General features: G+C 45.6%; 1 protein-coding gene across 4 annotated transcripts in view; it reads left to right on the top strand.

The window, feature by feature from the left end:
• Positions 1–23366, top strand: part of MVD (mevalonate diphosphate decarboxylase) — a 304225-nt gene that overhangs the window by 270471 nt on the left and 10388 nt on the right. For 2 of the 4 annotated variants that reach the window (XM_068128870.2, XM_078784504.1), the window contains exons 2-5: positions 18228–18298; positions 18921–19035; positions 19285–19470; positions 19679–19878. In XM_068128870.2, coding sequence (XP_067984971.2) covers positions 18228–18298; positions 18921–19035; positions 19285–19470; positions 19679–19878 — 572 coding nt within the window. The remainder of the gene's footprint in view (positions 1–18227; positions 18299–18920; positions 19036–19284; positions 19471–19678; positions 19879–23366) is intronic. The other 2 variants (XM_078784502.1, XM_078784503.1) reach the window with 1 other exon arrangement.

The following is a 23366-nucleotide window of genomic DNA, read 5'->3' as shown; positions in this document are numbered from 1 at the left end:
CCCCAACCCATGGGGTCCATAAGTGGTGCTCGGCCACAGGCATGTGGTCCATAATGTGGTGCATCGATGCAGACAGCTGGTTCTGGGAATTTCGGGCGCACAATGGCCGACCCACGCACGCTCCCCTCGGCACCCAGTGGCGCACAGGTCATGTGGGAGACAAAAGGGGAAAGACAATTGAGCGAGGGGTAAGGTCACAAGGGTACACATTAATAAGGCAATGCAAGGCGAAATGCGTACGGAGGGCGAAGTGAGAAAGCTCGTCCCTACCGTACGTCACCCCCCTGTCACCTACCCTACCCTTGCCCTTACCCCATATGTACAAAAATCTACACATTTACAAATTCGTCACTACTGTCACGTCTTCCCCATATTTCCTCTATACCAAATTCGTCGCCACAATCCCTCTACTTCAAAATTTGCCATCACCCAATTCGTCATCAATCCTCATAAGGAGGGAGAGATGGAATTACGCACAATTTCACACCCACGTCATGATGCGTCTCACAATCCAAACATTTGCACAGTAAAAATAATTAAACATGGCATGGTGTGGAGTACCTGTCACCTCAGGTGAGTGGATGCAGATGGTGCGAGGAGATCCTTCATCCTAACTACTTTCTAAATGACATTAACACACTTTACACTACCCGGGGTCTCTCCCTGCCAATCCATTGGCCAGCTTACACTATGGGTTCTAAAAACCAATTCCCATTGACCAAACTGTGGTGCTTCTCAATTTGGGGTCTCACTCCCCCGATTCATCTCCCGGTGCCCTCGCACAATTTCTGGGCTGCGACGTGTAGCTCTCCCAGCAGGTCTACCCACCTGCACACCTCCACCACTGCAGTTGCCACCCGAGCTTACCTAGCTCCTCACCCTAACCTAACTAACTGGGGAAGGCCCTCTCCTGGCTCTGTCACCCCTTGGTGCCCTCTGGCACTGGGCTACCCGGGTCCGTCCTCCGGATCCTCGGGCCCCATCCACAACAACTACTACCGGCTCCCAGAGCCCACCTGCGGCCTCACCTGGCCGACATCCTCACAGTGGTGGAGTGCCCAAACCAACTACACACACTAACAGGCTACACGCCCAGCCATTTCCACAACACTAATGCACCCATCCAAAGACCATTCTTTCACCCGCACCACAGATGCCAATATCCAACCACAATTTACCTGTACCCTCTACCTAACACTTACACTACCCGCCCCGGGTATCCGTGATGGGGGTCCACTCTTCCCCATTCACACCTTCGCACCATCCACTCCACTCCACAATTTCCACCATACTCACTCCACGACCATCCATTCCAATACTCCATACCATTTACTCCATACACCTGTCCTCCATTCACCTGTCGTTGCACACCTGTGCAATCATACCTGGTGCCACCTGCACCCTCCTCCTCTTCCTGGACCAGTTGGTCAACACAACACACATCACCATCACTCACTCATACACTGCTCCACACACCTGTTCAGTTGCACACCTGTGCAATCACACCTGTTAGATCCTCACACACACGGCATCATCTCGTCTAACTACTCCCCTCTGAAACTTGCGCTTCCCAGTCGTCCCTTTAAACTATTGCGCTCCCACGTCATTATCAACCACACTAAACTACCTGCGTCCCCACTACAGGTATCAGTCACTATCTAATCTTAACGTTACCTAATGTCATCTTCGCGAGATCCCGATCAATATCCTAACTCACCCGGGCTAGTTTTCACTGCCATACCCCCCATAAGCTATAGCGCATTTGCCCCACTCTTCTGTGAGGGATGACAGCGTTGCCATCCCACCACAGCGGGGGTCTCTCACTATCAATTTGGCACACCAAATTCCAACCAATTCAAAAATTTTCCATTTACTGCCAATTCTACCCACTATTATAAATTTCGTATCAAATCACTATCCTCATCACCCGTCTACTTATTACATCCTCTCGGTGCGCCAATTCACGTCTACAGCCCGGCTTCGTACAGCCGAGCAATGAACGCGGGTTCTTTTGTGCCAGCGGCTGGATACGTCCCGCATTCGGTGCAGGGACGGGGGCTTACCCGTGCCGAGATCCCACGCACCACCTCGGCGCGTAGCCATCCAATTGCCCGATCTCGACCTGCCGGCACGTCTCAATAGAAAGTGGTCGCCATGACGACCCTTCCTATCGGCCTGCCCGCTCCGCCTAGTGGAGCCCGGACGCGGCCGTTCCAAGCGAGGCACAGCGTGGATCGCGTACGGCGGTTCTTTCGAAACCGCCGTGGTTCGGATCCCCGCTGGTCCTCGCGGCAAGCGAAGCTGCCCGACGCGCACCGAGGGCCCGATTCGGCTATAAGTCGTTCTAACCTCTAACCCGGTTACCGTCGACGCCTCACCTGGATGCTTACAAGCATACGCTACCCCTTTCTTGCTCATACATGCAGTCGTTTCCATGCTCCTCGTCGTACCTCTTCTTACACACCTCGGTACACTCATTCCGCTCACCGACTTGGTCACACACCTGACCACCGAACACCTTGGCACACATTCGTCGCTCGCACACCTCACCAACACACCTCTTCGCGCCCCTTTCTCGGTCACCTCCTCTGTGACAATCACAGGTGTGCTCTCACTCGCACACCCAACCACGTGCCTCACTACCAATTCCAGCGTGCATTCCCACTCACGCTCTACCATTCCAGGTGTGCATCCTTCCATTCCAGGTGTACATCCTCGCTCACCTGTCACAACCAACTCACGCTCCTTGTCACTCTCACTACTCTCACCTCCACTCTTGACAGCGCACTCACCCTTACTCTCGACAGCACACTCTTTCCTCATGCACCTGTCCGTTACACACCTTTCTCGCGCATCCTCTCGCGCACACTCTTTCGTTACATCCTCTGTAACACTCACCACAGGTGTACACTCTCTCGTTACTTCCTCCGTAACACTCACCACACCGCGCTTCCATGTACCCCCTCGCACACGCGCTACGACCGACTCACTCCTGACGGCACACTCACTCCTCGGCGTGCACTTTTTCCTCACACACCCCATGGTCGGACATTCTCGCACACCTCTTTCTTCGCACACCAGACCTGTCGCACACTTCACCAACGGCCTTTCACGAACACCCGGATCCAAACCAATCCCCAAGCCGACTGAAGCTTTCCTTACATCATGTACATTGCCACTCACCTCCGTACCTCGTCTCCGCACCTCCTTTGCCACCTGCAAACTCTTTATTCGGTTAGTGAGCATCACATCATGAGTTGAGCACCGACCTTGCACATATTCCATCACCTCCTCCTGGATTTCTCTTTTAGTTTCTGTCCGTCCCTTCTTAATTTCACTCACCTCTTCTTCCACTTCCTCTAATTTTTGCTTAACCTCTTTTATTTCTCGGTGCGTCTCCTCAAGTTCGTCCTCTAAGGCTACCGTGACCGTCTCTATGTGCATCCTCACCTGCCGGTCCTTTGTCTCCATTATCTCTGTCACCTCGTCCACCCTCATTGTCAGTTCCTCCCGTACCATCTGACATTGCCTCTGCGTCGCTATTAATTCGTTTTTAATTTCTTTTTGTGTCGCCTTTAACCCTCCTAGTACCGCAGTGTTCTTTTGAACCTGCTCCACTAGTTCTTTTTGTCCCTCCGTCAGCTGTTCCACCTCCTCCGTCAGATCTTCTATTCCCCCTTGTAACTTTGCCGTATTATTTCTCACTTCTTTCTCCATACGCTTCTCACCTCGCTTTACCTCCTCGCGTAGCCCTGAAACCTCCTCACCCACACCTCGTCGTATCTCCTCCTTCATCTCCCCCATCTCTTTTGTAGATGCCACCCTCATCTGTCCCAATTCATCCCTCTGAGCATCCAGTTTACTTTCTAACCCGATTTTTACCTCCTCTATCTGCTCTCCCATTTGTTTAATTTCTCTGGCGGATTGCTCCCCTATCTCCCGCAATTTGTCCTCCATCCTATTTTCTCGCCCCATTAACCCATGTTTCACCTCTTTTATCCCGTTGTCTAACGCCTCACCGGTACCCCTCACTTCGTCCCTCATTACCCACAATTGCTCACCCTGAGCATCCATCCGGTTCCCCATTACCCCCATTTGGTTTCCCATTACCCCCATTTGGCCCCCCATCCTATCCATTGTTGCATTCAGTTGGGTCAAGAATAATCTGAGGTCAAACCCGGTTTGCCCAGCGTCCCCAGCCGCCACCGCGGGCTCGCCCTCCACTGCGCCGCTATTTTGGGACCCTTCAACCACGTACGCGAGCACGCCATTTTGTGCACCTGATACTCCCTCAACCGCCTCCTCCATATACATTTCCCCGAGGTCCTGGGTCGATTCTACCCCGTCTATCTCTCCCACCGGCATCCCGTCGCCTTGACCAGCCATGGCGCGATTTCAAAGTTCAGGTTTTGTAAAACAAAACAAATTTCGGCCGCTCCAAATTTTTGACCAAATTTTTTCTAGATGTTTTTTTTAAAAAAATTGGGTTCGGGCCCCGAATCTCACTCCCAGACACCAATTGTTACTGATCGCGGATTAAGATGTTATTTACCGAGCGGTGGTATTGCCGCGACCGTTACAGGATCCCTGACTCACCCGATTCGCCCAGAACTTTGGCCGGATCGCACCGCAGCTGCTCAATGAGGGGAAAAGACAAAAACGATGAATGCAAAGAGGAAAAGGAATAAAACGAGAAGACGGACAGAAGAGTAATTGGATTTATTGTACACACACAAGCAAAAAGGAGCAGTCACTTTTATTTACAAGCACATAAGACGCAGGTGACACAGGGAAAATACTAGCTTACCTACAGTCTTAATTAACCCAGGACAGAACAAACAAAAGACACTGACTCACGCGGGGAATTGCAGGAATGGCAGGAGGTGGATGGCTGGAGGTGAACGCTTGGTGGAGCCAACGCGGAGCTTGGCGGAGCTTTGGTGGAGGTGAACGCTTGGTGGAGCCAACGCGGAGCTTGGTGGAGCCTTGGTGGAGGTGAACGCTTGGTGGAGCTCTGGTGTGACGGGTTCTCTCTCCTTCCCTCACAAGCTTCAGGACTCTTTCTTGACGACCAACTCTTTGTGACCAACTCTTTACGGACCCTCTACTGGCAACCGACTCCACTGACTGACTCTTCACCACTCTCCACTTGACGACCGACTCTCAACCAACTCAAAGTGCATCTCCCCTGGGAACACCCCCGCCGTGGGTTATATAGGCCCCGCCCCTTAACCTTTTCGAACCTCCCCCAAACGTTCTCTCCCCGCCCTCTCAAGCCAAACCCCTTGTTCATGGTTGGTCGAGTGGGGCTGGATCACTCCTCCCCTCTCTGACGAGGTGGGGACCCGCCTTGCTTCCCCAACCCTGCCTCGTGGTCAATGGCGGATGAAGGGAAAACCGCCCAACATGCAGTTGGCAATGCGAATTGCAATTGACGGAAAGGGGGGAATGGAAGTGTTGGGAGTGGGAATGAAGGGAATCTATCTCTTTCACTGGTGCAATGGAGTACTTCAATTAATGGGAGACACAGCCTTACCCTAAAACACAGAATAAGAGATAACTATCAACAGGGGTATTCTATTATTTGGCTGATGTGTATGCTTGTGGACTAATTATGGGATGCCCTTTCACCTTTACACAGCTCCGGAGGTAGGGGGGCGCAGAATAAACGATAATAATAATAATACACAATCAAAAAATATACAATCCTCATCTCCGCAACAATATATATATATATATATATATATATATATATATATATATATATATATATGTATGTATGTATATATATATATATATATATATATATATGTATATATATATATATATATATATATATATATATATATATATATATATATATATATATATATATATATATATATATATATATATATATATATATATATACGTAGTGTGTTCAAAAAGTATCCGACCTTTATTTTTCGTGCGTAAAAAAAAAGAAGCTAGGGAGGCGTTGATTGGTGCATGTATGTAGGCGATCCTAATGCGCACGCGTGAATTTTTTCCCACCTGCAGAAGCTGTCATTCGACGGCAGACCGCCGATGAGTGAGGACATGTAAGCGAGCGCCGTCGGATTTTCGTTTTTGACAAAATGACGGAAAAACTTGAACAACGCTACTGCATCAAATTTTGTGTTTTTTGGCCTCGGGGATGTTGGATGCTTCCATTGTGATGACTGCAACTTGGTTTCTGGGTCGTACCCATAAACCCAGGACTCATCACCAGTGATCACTGTGTTGAGGAAGCTGGGATCACTGTTCACAGTCTCCAGCATGTCCTGTGCGATCTCCAAACGGAGTTGCTTCTGCTCAATCGTTAGCAGCTTTGGTATGAACTTCGCTGAGATTCTCCTGAAGCCCAAATCCTCCTTCATAATGGAATGAACGGTGTTGAATCTTGCGGATCGTTTGCACTTGGGAATCGCCAAGCTTTACACAAAATTTGATGCAGTAGCGTTGTTCAGGTTTTTCCGTCATTTTGTCAAAAACGAAAATCCAACGGCGCTCGCTTACATGTCCTCACTCATCGGCGGTCTGCCGTCGAATGACAGCTTCTGCAGGTGGGAAAAAATCCACGCTTGCGCATTAGGATCGCCTACATACGTGCACCAATCAACGCCTCCCTAGCTTCTTTTTTTTTACGCACGAAAAATAAAGGTCGGATACTTTTTGAACACAGTAATATATATATATATATATATTGTAACGAATTTGAGAAGTGTAACAGTTTTGGAGAAGTGTAACAATTTTGGAGAAAGTGTAACGAATGTGAAAAGTATGGTTTTGTTGTGTGTAACACCCTCGTAATGTAAATAATGGTCGCAGCCGTCCTCCTAGTTCATTCCATGAAACTTACACACAGGCCACGATATATCTTTTTAAATAGTTTATTTCCTTATTCTATATAGGCTAAATATGTGTTTCCCACTAGATTGACTCTGCATTGTATCAAACGAAATAAGCGTAGGCCCCTTTCAATTTCCCCAATCATCTCCGCTCTCCAAAGTTCCTTTCAAAAGCGGTGCGAGTGGTGTTCAATCCCGCAAGCCGCCATTGCCCATGTGCTCATCTCGGAGAAGAGGGGGGTAGGAGCCGCCAACTCACAGGCGTGGCACGTCGTCATGATCAAAGGAGGAATCGGACAGCCCTAACAGCCAACCAGCACCGCGGTTAGCGACCCGGTAGGCGTGCCCTCGCAGCCGGCGGCTTGATTCCGCCCGGAGTAATAAAAGCGACTGGAAGGGACTGCTTCGGCAGATGACATGAGGAGATGACATGAGAGATGAGCTGTGAGCTGTGAGCTGTGAGCTGTGAGCTGTGAGATGAGAGACGCTCCAAACCAAAAAGGAGAGATACTTGGAGAGGAAACAAGCTTTGAAGAGACGCGCTGAGAGGAGGGAGACGGCTCCACCAGAAGGAGAGGAGCAGGTGTGACCGAGCCAGCGCGTGACGTCTACAGCATCAGCAGCGTCGACGCGACCGAGGGTTTTCCCACCAAAAACGCGAAGAATTGAGAGCTGCTACCTCCAGCCCTGCCGGTTGCAGGGACCTGACCCTGCCTCCCTCTCCAGCAACCCACTTCCGCCAATCCTGCCTGCAATTTCCCCCGTGTAAGTGTGAACGTCATCTGTCTTGAATGTTGTCCTGGGGTTAAGTAAATTGAATAGTATAAGTTAACGATTCACTGTGTGACTGCTTCTTCCATCCATTGCTTGTAAATAATTTTGGTCGCTCCTTCTTTTTGCTTGTGTGTGTATAATAAATCTGTTCTTCCTCCGTACTCTGTCTTCTTCTCTTTTCCTTCTCTTTCGGTCGCTTTAGAGGTTTCCCGATTGAATATCTGTGGTGCGATCTGGTCAACGTTGGGGGAGTCGGGCCAATTGGGGATCCTGTAACGGTCGCGGTTGGACCATCCGCTCGGCCCATCATAACATCTAAACCGCAACCGTAACAATATATATAATATATATATATATATATATATATATATATATATATATATATATATATATATACCCTGCACACGTCGTAAGAGGCGACTAAAGGGTTGACGTCAGGAAGGGCATCCGGCCATAAAAACATTGCCTCAAAAAGGAAACCATGATGATTGTCATGGGGCCCGCAAGGCTAACCCCCACTCTAGTGCGGAAAATGGCCTTAAAACGATCATTCATTCATTCATATATATATTGTTGCGGTTTTGAGTTTTGTACAGTCAGTATAATAAAGGTTAAAATTTCCCCCCTCATAGTTAGTCACACAAGCAACATGTAGCCTCGCGATAGTGTAGTTATCTCTTAGTATTTGTGAGTTTAGTCCTTTTCCTATGTTAGTTCTGCGTTGAGTAGAGTAAGGAGAATAGGTCCGACTTCTACTGACTCTCCAGCCTCCCTAGCCGCATGCCCCTTTGCGCTGACTTTGGTTCATTTTGGACGAATGAACACGAGGCAGGCCTAAGAGGGTCGGGGCGGAGCCGAATGAGGGGCGGAAGAGGAGCTGACGGTAAGCACGAGCCGCCAATCAGGGCTCAGAGGTTGTGGCGGCAGCACTGCGTCACAGGGCGTGGTTGGAAGGTTCGAGAGGATTCGAGGAGGTTCGGGGCGTATCCATATAAGAGTTGTGCAAAGCCCCCGAGAGGACTCGCAGCAGTAAAAGGACTGATGAAAGAGAACTCGCTGATGAGCAAAGGACTGAAGGAGGACTTGCGAGTGGAGAGCGTCAAAGGACTTGAGAGTTGAGTTCCAGCAGCGCGGTGAGCCTAAGAGGACTTTGAGAGATACGCGAGTGAAGAAAAACGCGCATGAACCAGAATACGCGCTCATATATAAAGCGACGCTCGGTTGAGCTTTAAGCTGAGCTGCGTACAGTGCATTCAGTTACGCGAGTGATAACGGCTGTGTAACCGCCAGCCACGCTGAGAGACGCGTATTTTCCGTCCTACCTCATCGGCTGCCTTTTGTTTGGGAGACACGCTACGAGGACCCTTCCACCGCCTGCTTGCCATCTTCGCGGGACGTGCTGGGGCCGTTCCTGGACGACCACATCGACATGTCTGGGCGGAACATCAACCTGCCTGCAATTCCCCGTGTGAGTGTGACGGGCCTGAGTCTGGGAAGTAAGATAAGACTGACTAAGTGCTGCTCTGTGTCTCTGCGTCCACCGATCATTGTATATACGTGTGGGAATCATAATTAAACCTGTGTTCTTCCTTTTCCATTCGATCGTTCTCGTGATTTCCTCATTGGCTAAGCGTGGTACGAATAGAACCGCTCGAATCGGGTTCCACTACCTAAAACGGCACGGACCACGTGGTAATCAATCCGCTCGGCGTACCCAGATCACACGTGGCTCGTGCGAGGCTTGCTTCCTTGCTTCCGTGGCGGCGCAGGGATTTAGGTACGAGCGAGACTTGGTCCCGAAATCCTACCTTGCGTTTTGCCCGGAAGAGGCGTTTCAAGTCTCTCGGTTCCGCCAAGCCCAGAAAGAACAAGGGGATTAATCCCCCCTTGGTAAGGGGAAGAAGGGCGGCGGAGAACCGTAACAATATATATACATACACACACACAGTACATTAAATACAATGGAGCCAAATGACTAACCTTATGCAGGTGAATGACCCAAAAATTTGTGCGGGATGGAAGCTGCCAAATTGAAACCACAAGAAGGACCTGTTATGCAAAATATAAACTCGAAATATGTCTTCTATTTTGTATGGATTCGACAGCCCAACAGGATGCTGCAGAGAGATAGTGCATTTACCTACCTTTAGGTTGTCTCATCTAGATTTCATTCCCCACCCGACTATAAAACCATAGGATTGGTGTTTGGCAGGCAGGGCGTTGCGTCAATGTGTGTGCTGTTCCTTGGATAGACATAAAGCCGGGTGCCCCAGTCTGCTGGCATTAGCTAGGGGACGTGAAAGATCCCATGGGGCCTTTTGTGAAGAGCACGTGAGTTATTACCAGCGCTCTGAACAAATTACAAATTCCTTCCCAAATCACCTTCAGTTGAATGTCAGGCCTGGCTAGCCAGTTCGAGAAAGACCTGGGACAAAAACTTTCTCCAGCTGACTCCACTAGAAAGTGGGAATATTGAGTTTCATGGCACGGAGCAGCAGCAGATAAGATAATATTTTTCCTCACGTACCTATCAAGTGAAGGTTCATTCCCATCCATGGTTCACTCCGGCTTCTGCATCAGCAATTGCTCATCGCAACCACTATGTCAAGCAGTACCATGTGCAAGTGTCTCTGGAGTCCAAATTTCTGTTCCGCAAAGCGAGTAACCACTGTAAAAGAGTTCTTGAGGATGCCAAGCAACAATATGCTGCTTCTGTAGCCGATTCCGCAATCAATGTGTTGAGTGTTCTCAACCGCAATAAATCTTCTATACCTCCTCTCTTTAATGGACCAGAGGTTGTTACTTCACCTCTGGATAAGGCTCTTTTCAAACCGCTTTGTTTCTAATTCTACCCTCAATGATCAGGGATACCCTCTTCCCGATTTTCCATCTCGTACAGACTCTGATATTCTTGTTCCATTTATCACTCCGAAGAAGGTTGCCAGAATTATTCGTACCCGAGATGCCTCAAAAGCGACTGGTCCTGATGGAAATCCCTGTGATTGTATTGAAGATGTGTTGTCCTGAACTGTCACCGATTATTTCCTAGCTATTCAACATGTGCTTGTCTGCTTCAGTGTTTCCTTCATCATGGAAAGTGTTTTCTGTTGTCCCTGTTTTGAAGGGTGTCGGTGAGCATTCTGAACCAAGTAACTCTCGCCCCATTAACCTGCTTCCTGTAATAAGTAAGGTATTTGAATGCTTCATCAATGAACAACTTCTCTGCCATATGGAGGACTATTAACTTCTCACTGACTGCCAGTATGGCCTTGCTATTCTCGCTCTACTGGTGATCTGCTATCCTTAATTACGGATCATTTCAACAGGGCATTGGTGAAGCTCGATTAGTTGTTTTGGACATCTCAAAAGCCTTTGATAAAGTTTGGCACAGGGGTCTGCTCCACAAGCTTCAGTCATATAGTGTATCTGGAGTGATGCATTCAATCATCTCAGCTTTCTTTACAAATCGCAAGATGATTGTGGTACTTGGGGGATGAGGGTCAATCTTCTCCTACTTGCTCCATCAATTCTGGTGTTCCACAGCGTTCTGTCCTTGGTCCCACATTGTTCCTTGTTTATATCAATGATCTTCCTGATAATGTTCTGTCTCAGTTAGCCATGTTTGCTGATGATTCCTCACTCTACTGCACATCTGCTGATTCACTCAGTGCCACTCGTAATGAGGTTGGAGTTTCTCTGGACAATGATTTGGAGAATGTGTTCAAGTGGGGACATGATTGGCTGGTAACCTTCAATGCAAAGAAAACTAAACTGTTGTCCATATCTCGTTCTAGAAACAGGTCTTTCCCTTCTGGGCACATTGGATCTTCAACCTTAACAGAATCATCGGAGCTTCGGCTTCTTGGTCTGGACATGTCTTCTAACTTCCGTTGGGATAAGTACATTTCTGGTATTGCTAAGAGTGCTTCCAGGCGAGTTGGTTGTCTGTATCGAGCGCTGAGGTATTTACCTCCTGATGCGATTTTGTACCTGTATAAGGCAACTATACGTCCCCTCATGGAGTACTGTTGTCACATTTGGGCTGGAGCACCAGCTTGCCACTTATCTTTACTTAATAGGCTCCAGAAACGCATAGTTAACCTGGTTGGTGTGGAGATGGGTTCAACTCTTCAACCACTCTCTCACCGTAGGTCGATTGCCACTCTTGGTTTGTTCTACAGATATTTTAATGTCAAACGTTCTGTTGGACTTTCTAACTTGGTTCCTCCCATACGAGTGTTTGGACGCAAGACTCGGTTTGCCATCTCCGCTCACCCATACACTATAGCTGATCCAAGATGCAGAATGGAAGGCTATGCAGATAGTTTTAACCCTCGTGCTGTCTCGCTCTGGAATTCACTACCTGTAACATGCTTCCCATTATCCTACGATCTACAAGGCTTCAATAGGAATGTCAATTCCTACTTCCTACATCTTTGAGGTTTAATTGCATTTTACCCGACCTCTGCTACTCTGTGCCTTGGATGATTTCTTATTTTTATCTTTATTTATTTATTTTTATTTTGTTTTGATTTATCCCTATCTTTTTCTAACCTTCCCTTAGCACCTTACCTAGAGTGGCTTTATTCCTTGTTTGGGGGCAATTTCTATAAAAAAAATTGTTTTACCAACAAAGTGTTCAGTCACTGGGGCGAACAGACGAACCAGAGTCCCTGCTTCGCCCACCAGCTTGCGAGTCCGGGGGATATATAAGAGTCGAGAATACTCTACGGTTCCAAAACGCCATCTCTCGGCTTCTGGAGCACGTCCCTGTCTCTTCCCTAGCATCCTGCACCACCACAGCACTCACCCATGGTCCTTTGTCTCTAAATTCTGCCACTATGAATCCTTTTTAAGCTCCCATCTGCTTATTATCACAAATATGGCGGGAACAGGAACGGCTTAGGTCTGCCCTGTGGCAGCTAATGGAAAGGTCCACATAGTCCTTTACACCCTCGCACATTCTCCCGCCACCAGAATTGCATCCGCTGGTTCGAATCTCTTTAAAGTATTCTGCCCGTGCAGTGCCATTTCGAAAGTGTCCACATCTTGTACTTGATACACAGCTCCTGGTTCATTTCAAATTTTTGCTGTCTATGCTGTGGGTTTGTGGGAAAAACATACAAAAGACAGGACCGACATTAGAACAATTCGTAAATTGTTTCAAAATTAATAAACTTTCCTGCCTTCTACACTGGAAAATAATGCAGCGTAATTCCTCATGATAACAGTGGTGTAAATAATATAACTAACTCCAAGCAGGGGACTTGGTCTTGTCAAAATATACCTTTGGATCTTCAATGCCTGCAACATAAATGCAGACGGGAGAGTCGGATTTGCATCCACATCTGGAGGAGAGCATGCTCCAGTTTTTACAGACAGGTCAGTCTCTTTCTTGACTGGTAACATGTAAGCCTGCCACATGGTCGGGTAGTCGGAAACTAAACTGACTACCCTCACTGGCTCGCCTGTGGGGAGGGTGACTGTGACACCCTGCGGGACTAAAAACAAAACCTGTTAAAGGGCGGATGAGCTACCTTAGGGAGCCAACCAGTAAGGACATGGTGTCTCCTAAAACACACCCATCCGGGTGGACGTTTTTTTTGGGGGGTAGTAGGTTGTCGAGAGTAACCGCTCAGTTTTGTACTATCGTTCGGACTTAGGAGCGTTAAAGTGTTGCCCGGAACCATCTTGCACTCTCCGTGTCAGAAATGCTGGTCTTACTTTCTGTCTCACTCAAACTACAACTACCGGACTAGCTTCAATCTCTTTTGCAAACAAACATCATACACTTTTCTTACTCATTTTCACTCCTCACCTTTACATTCTCTCTCTTTTATTTCTCTTTCCTCACATTTATCAGTGCAGTTATTTCATTTAAGGCCTGGCCTCGATGAGGACTATATAGTCCGTGACTGAAGCCTTCAACATAAAAACAAAAAAGTATGCAGCGCTCTCTGCTGGCATTGCACCAGAACAGCCAATTTTATTTTAGCCAAGTCCATCTCCATAGGAATCGTTTGAGTTGACAGCTCATTGGTGAACACGTTACCAAGTTAGCAATGCTGTTACCAATATGTGGGTTAAAAGAATGAGAGTACCAGGCTTTATCTTAAAGGTTAGAGTTCAGGGTTGTTTCAAATAGCTGGATATACACAGTGTAAACAACAGATAATAGAGGACTAGGAATTGCATTTAAGTATACAAGTACACGCACTCCCTACGGAAGTGGTGGTAAGGATCATATTATTATCCTCTTTGGAGTATATACATTACAGTAGATTAGGCTCTGGTCTGTTAGTCTGTGGTGGATACAATAAGCATATATTCCAGGTTTGACCCCCCAAAATAGGAATTTGCTTTTTCCTCTGAAACTACACACACTATTGTGATGAAACTTGACCACAACCTTCATCACCCGTGATGTACCTAAGTTTGTTCACGGCACTAAGAAAATCAAAGTCATGGGGAGTTTAGGGGGGTAGAAGTGGGTCCAGGTTTGAGCCCCTCAAAATAGGTATTTGCTTTCTTCTCGGAAACTACACACACAATTTCAATGAAACTTGACCATAACCTTCACCACCCGTGATGTACCAAAGTTTATTCACGACGTTAAAAAAAATCTGCCCCTTTGGGGGTCTATGGGGGATTACCCCCAGAATAGATATATGCTTTCTTCTCAGAAACTGCACACACGATTTCGATGAAACTTCACCACATCCTTAATCACCCATGATGTACCAATGTTTGTTCACGGCATTAGAAAAATTGGGGTCTTTGGAGGTATATGGGGTTGGGGGAGGATAGGTTGCCCCCCAAAATAAGTATTTTTTTTTTCTTTGTCTGTTTCAAGTCTTATGATTGTTAGTATGATTCTACCTGCTGCCCTGTCTTCTAGCAACCATTGAAATTGGTTTAAAATACCCTTGGTTGGTGCAGTATACTGTTTATTCTACCAGGTTAGCGCCAGGGGTATTGCCTCTATGTTTATACCTCCGTTGACGAAGTCATTATGTTTTCAGGTTGTCCGTCCGTCCGTCTGTGATAAGTTTTCGTTACCGCGATAACTTGAGAACGGCTGAAAGGATCTTAGTCAAACTTGGTACAGATATGTATAATGAGGTAAAGATGAACTGAATATATTTTGGGGTCATGAGGTCAAAGGTCAGAGGTCATGTTAGGTAAAAATCCTGTTACCGCGATAACTTAATGAACCAGTGATGGGATTCTGACCAAATTTGGTACAATTTATGTCGAATGATGTAAAGATGAACTGATTAGATTTTGGAGGCAAATGTCAAAGGTCAAAGTCCGTAATGGGTCTATAACTTGAGAACGGCTGAAGTGATCCAATTCAAACTTGGTACAGGTGTGTATAATGATGTAAAGATTAACTCCTTCGACTTTGGGGTCAAAGGTCAAAGTCTGTAATAGGTCTATAATTTGAGAACGACTGAAGTGATGTAATTCAAACTTGGTACAGGTATTATAATGATGTAAAGGTTAACTGATTAAAGTTTGGGGTCAAGAGGTCAAAGTCTGCAATATGTCTATAACTTGAGAATGGCTAAAGGCAGTGCCTATATTAACAGAGTCTGGCCAGCCTTTGATCTGCTCAACTACCGCCGTGATTGGTCGAGCCCACGTCACGTGGTTTACAGGCGCCATTTTGCATACCACCTCAGCCGAGTAGCTTTCCCGCTGCACCCATTCGGTGCCATTGCTTCGTATCGTTGCATATTTCATTTGAGTAATATTTCAATAAAATCAAACAATATGGTGTGTTGTGCCGTTTGGGGATGTTCTGTTAGACCAGGACAAGGTCGTATAATGCACAGATTTCCTCGAGACAAGGAATGAAGTGCTATTTGGGCGGTTAAAATACGCCGAGTTGGATGGAATCCATCACCTTACTCATATTTATGTTCGGTAAGTGAAATCGCTTAATATATATTGGTTTCAAATCAAAAGTGACATGACACGTGTGCATTAGGTCTCTGGTGAGCTTAACATTTATTTAGTCAACCATATATATATATATATATATATATTATACATAATCCCTTATTATATATATACCCTGTAACATGCACTGTTTGTATATGCTTATATATCAAGAAATACTTGTTTATGACGCAATATTTGTCACTGTTTGTGTCAGTTTCCTGAGTAAAGTGTTCTTTGAAAACGTAAAACGAAAGTATAACAACTTTGAAAACGAAAGTATAACAACATTTGTGAACCCAAGCTAATGAATAAAATAATAGACATTGTACTTTCGTAGCATTATGGGAATATTGTATGTTACGTTTTTTTTTTTTTTTTTTTTTTTTTTTGTATACTGAATCGAGGCTCGTGAAAGAGCTAACATTTACTTCACAAACAAATCGACCAGACAAACAAAATACACAAAAAGAGGGAGCGGAAGACAAGATGGGGAGAAAAGGGGAAGCACACAAACACAACATCTGAGAGCAGGGAGATGTGTGGAAGGGAGAGGGCCCGGGGGGAGGAGGCATGGGAAGGGGGGGGGGGGGGAGGGAGAAGTATAAAGCACAAGGACACCAAGGACTTCCAGGACAGAAGTTGGTATTTCAAAAAGGGGAATTGGGGTGAAATTAGCGGGGGTAGAAAAGATCAAGGTTTTGGATGGGGGAAGATAAGAGATGGTGGTGAACAGCTGTTTTAAAGACTTGGAGGGTGGAGTGGGATTGAAGAGAGTGAGGGAGTTTGTTCCAGAGGCGGGAGAAAAGAGGAATGAAGGAGTGAAGGTGAGCAGAGAGTCTTGATTTTGGCAGTTTAACCAAAAGAGGGTTGCAGGCAGATCTTGTGCGACCTGTAGGAATATTTGCGGGACAGAGCCCAGAGAGAGCTGGGGGGGCAAGGCCAGAGAGGAGTCGGTAGAAGACGGAAAGACCACCAACCTGCCTGCGGTGAGTGAGTGAGAGGCCCTTGGAGTTAGCTTCATCGCGGGAGATTCCAATGATTCTGAATGCTTTGGTTTCAACAGCGCGAAGGCGAGCTAGGTGTGAGGCAGGAGCACCAGCCCAGAGGGGAGAGCAGTATTCCATTGAGCTGCGGATGAAAGCCTTGTATGTGGTGAGGAGCTCAGGTGTGCCAAGGAAGGACTTCGCACGACGGAGGATGCCCAGTCGGCGACTGGCTTTGGAGGCCAGATTTGAAATGTGGTTTTTCCAGGAAAGATCATGGCAGATAGTGAGACCCAAAAGCTTGAGTGACAGAACTTCTTGGAGAGGATTATTCAGAAAGTGGATGGGAGGGTTGTCCAGTCGGTCTTTTCGGGGAGACATCGTAAGAGTGTGAGATTTGTCAGGATTGAAAGACATGTTCCACTTGTTTGCCCAGTCTGTGATTTTGTCAAGGTCTGCAGAGAGTGAGGAGGCTGCAGACTGCTGATCTGAGGGATGAAGAATGGAGCGACAGAGAGTAGAGTCGTCAGCAAAGAGATAGAGAGGATTTTCAAGAGAGTCAGAGAGATCATTGATGAAGACCAGAAAAAGCACAGGGCCCAGAACACTGCCTTGGGGAACTCCAGCCTGAACAGGAAGAGGAGATGAGAGAAACCCATTCAGGGCCACACGTTGACTACGACTAGAGAGGAAGTCCGCCAGCCATGCGTGGAGATTTTCATGGATACCAAAAGAGGAGAGTTTCGTGAGCAGAGCGGGGTGCCAGACTGTATCGAAGGCACGTGATATGTCAAGGGAGACTGCTCTAAGTCAAGTTTCTAAGTCTAAGTCAAGGAACGTTTCCAGATAATAGATGAAAACTAGTATACAAGCTCCATTTTATCAAATTACAATTTCATGCCAAGAGAAATAAAATTTATCAGTATGCTGTACGCAGCTGACAATAAATCGTGTGCCGCGACAGGTAAACAATTCGTGTGGTAAACAACGCGACAGGTAAACAATGACGCCGCTTGCAGATTTTATTATTCCAATAACAAACAACACGTCACTTTAACTTGAATTAGTTGTTCCTCATTAAATCTGCGACCAAATTAATAACATCGATTCCCTCGTCACAGAACTACAGGATTGCCACAGCTGACATACATCTCGCAGTGCCAGCGCGCGAAGTTAGGTATGCAACATGGCACCAGTATTTCAGTTGGCCAGACTCTCAATATACACGGCACTGGCGAAAGGGATCTAATTCAAACTTGGTACAGATATGTATAATGATGTAAAGATTAACTGATTAGATTTTAGGGTCCCGCGGTCAAAGGTCAGAGGTCATGTTAGGTAAAAATGTGGTAACTTGTGAACAGCTGAAGGGATTTAAATTAAAACTTGGTACAGGTATGTATAATGATGTAAACATGAACTGATTAAATTTTGGGGTCAAAAGGTCAGAGGTCATGTCAGGTAAAAATGTGATAACTTGAGAACAGCTGAATGGATTTAAAGCAAACTTGGTACAAGTATTATAATGATGTAATAATGTGGGCGGAGGCATATCGGTCGACGTTGTGATTTCGAAGTGTCGTTCTCATTTCCTTTTTAGTTATGCTTCTTTCTTTTATGTTTTTAAATCTCATCATGCCATTCTTACTTGCAGGGGGGAAGCGAGATGAAGAACTTATTCTTCCTTTAAACTCTTCGCTGAGCATCTCCCTTCATCAAGATCAGGTGAGACTTTTTCAGGTTTTCAGCCCAGTATTGCCTGTTTCGCTGTGTGTCGCCGCTTTGTGATGCTTCTCAATATGAATGAATGAATGAATGATCGTTTTAAGACCATTTTCCCCGCTAGAGCAGGGGTTAGCCTTGCGGGCCCCATGACAATCATGGTTCCCTGTTTGAGGCAATGTTTTTATGGCCGGATGCCCTTCCTGATGCCAACCCTTGGTCGCGCTCTTACGATGCGCAGGGATATGGTGTACCTATTCTAAATCGGGGTACACACCGTGATCATTCATCCCAGCAAGCTGGTACTCAAATTGCCGACCTCGGAAGGATGACAGGCTGAGTCAACCCCCCTGGCGTTAATTCAGCGATCGACCGGGATTCGAACCCAGGATCCTAGGATCCCAAGCCGGCACCCTAACCGCTAAGCCAACACCAGTGTTGAATTCTCATTCACATTCTCAATGTGTAAGAGTATTTTCATGCACTGAGGAAGGAGGTGAATTAGCGTTGTTCTCGAATTGGAATGTAAAAGAGCAGTAAGTCTTTGCTCTCCGAACATATTTGGAGGGTGCTGCTTGAATTGATTGCTTCCAAAGAGTGAAAGTAATGGTGTGGTTCCTCACAGCTGAAATCTACCACCACTGTGATGGCAAGCCCTGCCTTCAGTGAAGATAGATTATGGCTCAATGGTCAGGAGGAGAGTGTGCAGGGGTCACGGCTGCAAGCTTTACTGCACGAAGGTGAGTGGGTGGGAGGATAGGTTTGACGTGAGTTGGAAATACAAGACGGACCCATCTGAAATACAAGAGCAAAACTATTTTTTAAATTTTCTTATGTTTAGGTACACCAAAACCATGTGAAGAGTGGGTAACACCACCCTGATCGAGATACAGAACAAGAGTTGTACCACATGACTTGACCTTTGTCCTGCTCTAATGTTTAGACATCAAACCAAACCGCCATGCTACTTCCTGCCTGCGCTCCCACAGTGCGACGCAGAGCTGCCAAGCGGCCATTGGAAGAGGTTCAGAGAGAGGAGGAGGAGGATAAAGCAGAGGGTGTGAATTCTGACCATCGGCTTGCCCCTCCATCCTGGCATGTCCATATCTCATCTAAGAATAACTTTCCTACAGGGGCTGGCTTAGCTTCATCTGCCTCTGGCTATGCCTGCCTCGGTACTTGTTTAGCTTGGCCTCCAGTTTGGCAATTGACTCTGCATGCATCATCCATCTTATCAATCCTTTCTGGTTCTAGCACTTGAGTTCATGTTCTGGTTGGTTAATCTGCGATATTTCATGTAAGGTTGAATTGCTGTTTTCTTTGCTTCTCATTCCTTGCTTGATCACCTTGCCAAAATCTCCATGCGCCTTGTCTCCGAACAAGCGTTTACACTGGCCCAGCTATTCGGCGTGCGTGGGGAGCTGTCGGGTATTGCAAAACGTGGCTCCGGGAGCGCGTGTCGCAGCATGTATGGGGGTGTTGTGCGCTGGACGCGTGGTGCGCAGGCTGATGGAGCAGACAGTATTGCAGTCCAAGTCACACCTGAGAACTACTGGCCAGAGTTGCGAATATTTATACTGGTGGTGAGTCCTTATGGTTTCCACTTGATTTATAAGCAATATGATTACATCTCAGAGCTAGTGTGTCGTTCTTGTGCACGCCTTTACATTTCTTACACATTCATGTCTTCAAAACTCTCCAAGGAAACATTAACAGCAACAAACTTTGGTCTTGATAGGCCTTAATACTAAGTACTGTAGCCTCTTGGTAAAACAAATAATTTTTCAGACAGATTTTGCAATGATACATTACTGGTAAAGATTTTGTTTCATTCTCAACTAGCTCCTGCAGTGGACTGGATTCGTTTACTGTTATTTATTTATTTCAAACATCCATATCCTGCACTGGTTCACGAAGCTCTCACAGAGACAGCTTGTTAGCAGCCTTTACCCCATACATCCAGCACATACAGTGCATTCAGAAAGTATTCAGACCACTTCACTTTATTCACATTTTGTTATGTTGCAGCCTTATGCTGAAATCGTTTGAATTCATTTTTTCCCTCATCACTCTACACTCAATACCCCATAATGACAAAGAGAAAACAGGATTTTAGAAAGTCTTGCAAATTTTTTAAAAAGAAAAAACTGAAATATCACATTGACATAAGTATTCAGACCCTTTGCTATGACACTTGAAATTTAGCTCAGGTGCCTCCCATTTATCTTGATCATCTTTGAGATGTTTCTACACCTTGATTGGAGTCCACCTGTGGTAAATTTAATTGATGGGACATGATTTGAAAAGGCACACACAAAAAAAAAAAAAACACCTTTAGAGGCCATTTTTCCCTGCAAGCGGGGGTTGGCCTTTTTCGGGGACCGTGGTTGTTGTTTTTTTCGGGTCCCCTTTTTGAAGCAATGTTTTACGGCCGGATTCCCTTCCTGCCGCCAACCCTTTTTGTCGCCTTTTTACGACAAACAGGGAATTACCAGTGAACTGGTACTCAATTTGCCGACCTTGGAAGGATGACAGGCTGAGTCAACCCCCCTGGCGTTAATTCAGCGATCGACCGGGATTCGAACCCAGGATCCTAGGATCCTAAGCTGGCACCCTAGCCGCTAGCCCAACACCAGGGTTACACCTGTCTATATAAGGTCTCACAGCTGACAATGCATATCAGAGCAAAAACCAAGCCATGAGGTCGAAGGAACTGCCTGCAGAGCTCAGAGACAGGATTGTGTCGAGGCATAGATCTGGGGAAGCCTACAAAAAAATCTCTGCTGCATTGAAGGTTCCCAAGAGCACAGTGGCCTCCATAATTCTTAAATGGAAGAAGTTTGGAACAACCAGGACTCTTCCTAGAGCTGTCCACTCTGCCAAACTGAGCAATCGGGGGAGAAGGGCCTTGGTAAGAGAGGTTACCAAGAACCCGATGGTTACTCTGGCTGAGCTCCAGAGATCCTGTGTGGAGATGGGAGAAACTTCCAGAAGGACAACCATCACTGCAACACTCCACCGATCTGGGCTTTATGGCAGAGTGGCCAGACGGAAGCCTCTCCTCAGTGAAAGACACATGAAAGCCCGCTTGGAGTTTGCAAAAAAGCACTTAAAGGACTCTCAGACTGTGAGAAACAAGATTCTGTGAGTTGGCATTGGCGGAGGCATATCGGTTGAGGGCACAACGTCAAAGAGTGCCATTCTCGTGTAAATAATCTCAGACAGCTTCTGTAATGTTAGTCAGGACTTTGAGGGAACCATTCTAATAGTTGTAGAGTTCCTGACTCTGAATTTCTTTGCAACTATATTTTGTCATGTGTTGTCATGCTGAAAAGGATCTGCTTGTACTTGTCAGCATTCATTAATTGTTCCTTCAATTCTCACCAAATCACCAATGCCGGCAGCACAAATACATCCCCAAACCTGAACAGAGTGCCTCCACCATTGTTCATTGTAGGCTGGAGACACATATCCTTGTTCTTCTCACCAACCCCCTTTCTGACATACTGCCTTTTCATTGTTCCAAAAATGTAAAAGTTTTACTCATCACTCCAGAGTACCTTTTCCCACTGATTAGCATCCCAACGCTAATGTTCTTGGGAATATTTTGGTCTCTTGGCTTTGTTACCTTTACATAGAAAGGACTTTTTGACAGCAACTCACCCATGGAGACCACTTGATAAGATTTTCTGACAGTAGATGAATCCACATTAATCCATGATGTCTGTGCCAGTTCTTTTGTAAGTTCACCACTTGATCTTTTTTTTTTTCAAATTCCATGAAGAACTTATCTTCAGTATTGCTAATCTGTTTTGCTGAGTTTCTTTGGCCTTCCAATCCGTTTTCTATCTTTAACCTCTCGTCTCATTATGCTTGGAAGAACTCGTTGTGTATATGTATGTATACACACACACACACACACACACACACACACACATATATATATATATATATATATATATATATTTATATATTTATTTATATATATATATATATATATATATATATATATATATATATATATATATATATATATATATATATATATATATATATATTTATATATTTATATATTTATATATTTATATTTATTTATTTATTTATTTATTTATATATTTATTTATATTTATATATATATATATTTATATATATATATATATATATCAGTCACTATGCGACCTTCATATCATCAGTGGAGAACCGCCAGCAAGGTGTCCCATACAGCTGCTGCTGCACCTTGCTGGGAGCGATACGCACCGCCTGCCACGCGGTGACGTTATCTCTGGTATCCACTCATCATATGGAGTCGACCTGGTTGCGGTTGGGAGTTACTAATAATGGTATCTGTAATCTGGTTCTCCAACCTAATGAGCGGACAACATGACGTCATCGCCATGCACGTCCGCCTTGCCTGCAAAGTTCCATGCACTTGTGACAGTATCTGTATTTATAATCCGTAATGACACACTGCTAGATGGTTCCTCTGGAACTTTGCAGGCAAGGCGGACGTGCATGGCGATGACGTCATGTTGTCCGCTCATTAGGTTGGAGAACCAGATTACAGATACCATTATTAGTAACTCCTAGAGTCCCTGTATATAGAGAGTTGTGTCAACTCAAATTTGGACGCCATTTTGTGTCTAAGTGTGTTGGATTAGATATACATGTACATTCGCGATATGGGGTGATATATTCTAAACCTGCTAAAAAAAATTTTACTCCACATATTTAGTCTTATTATTACATACAGGTGATATTTGTTTTGTCAAAAACTCAGCTATTGCTGTGAAAAAGAGCTGTGTGGTGATATGAAAAGTGGTATGGCAATGCATATTACAAGCCAACACTGCATATAAGAGCTAACATTATAAGTAAGACAAACCAATGCTGTCGTTCTCTGAATTTTAATAACTTTTAGAAAGGAGTGTGGGCATATCCAATATTTTTTAAAGGGTGCCGAGAGCAATTCCGGTGTAGGACTTCCAGCCGACATATAGTCTAACACACTTAAAACAAATTCTGTACGTGGTATTGCCATATTTCTGACTTTTTATTATTTTGTTATTTTTTT

Source organism: Myxine glutinosa, chromosome 9 (assembly GCF_964187855.1).
Source record: "Myxine glutinosa chromosome 9, kmMyxGlut1.1, whole genome shotgun sequence".
NCBI lineage: Eukaryota > Metazoa > Chordata > Myxini > Myxiniformes > Myxinidae > Myxine > Myxine glutinosa.
The sequence above is the reverse complement of the archived record's forward strand: the minus strand, read 5'-3'. Positions and strand labels throughout refer to the sequence as shown.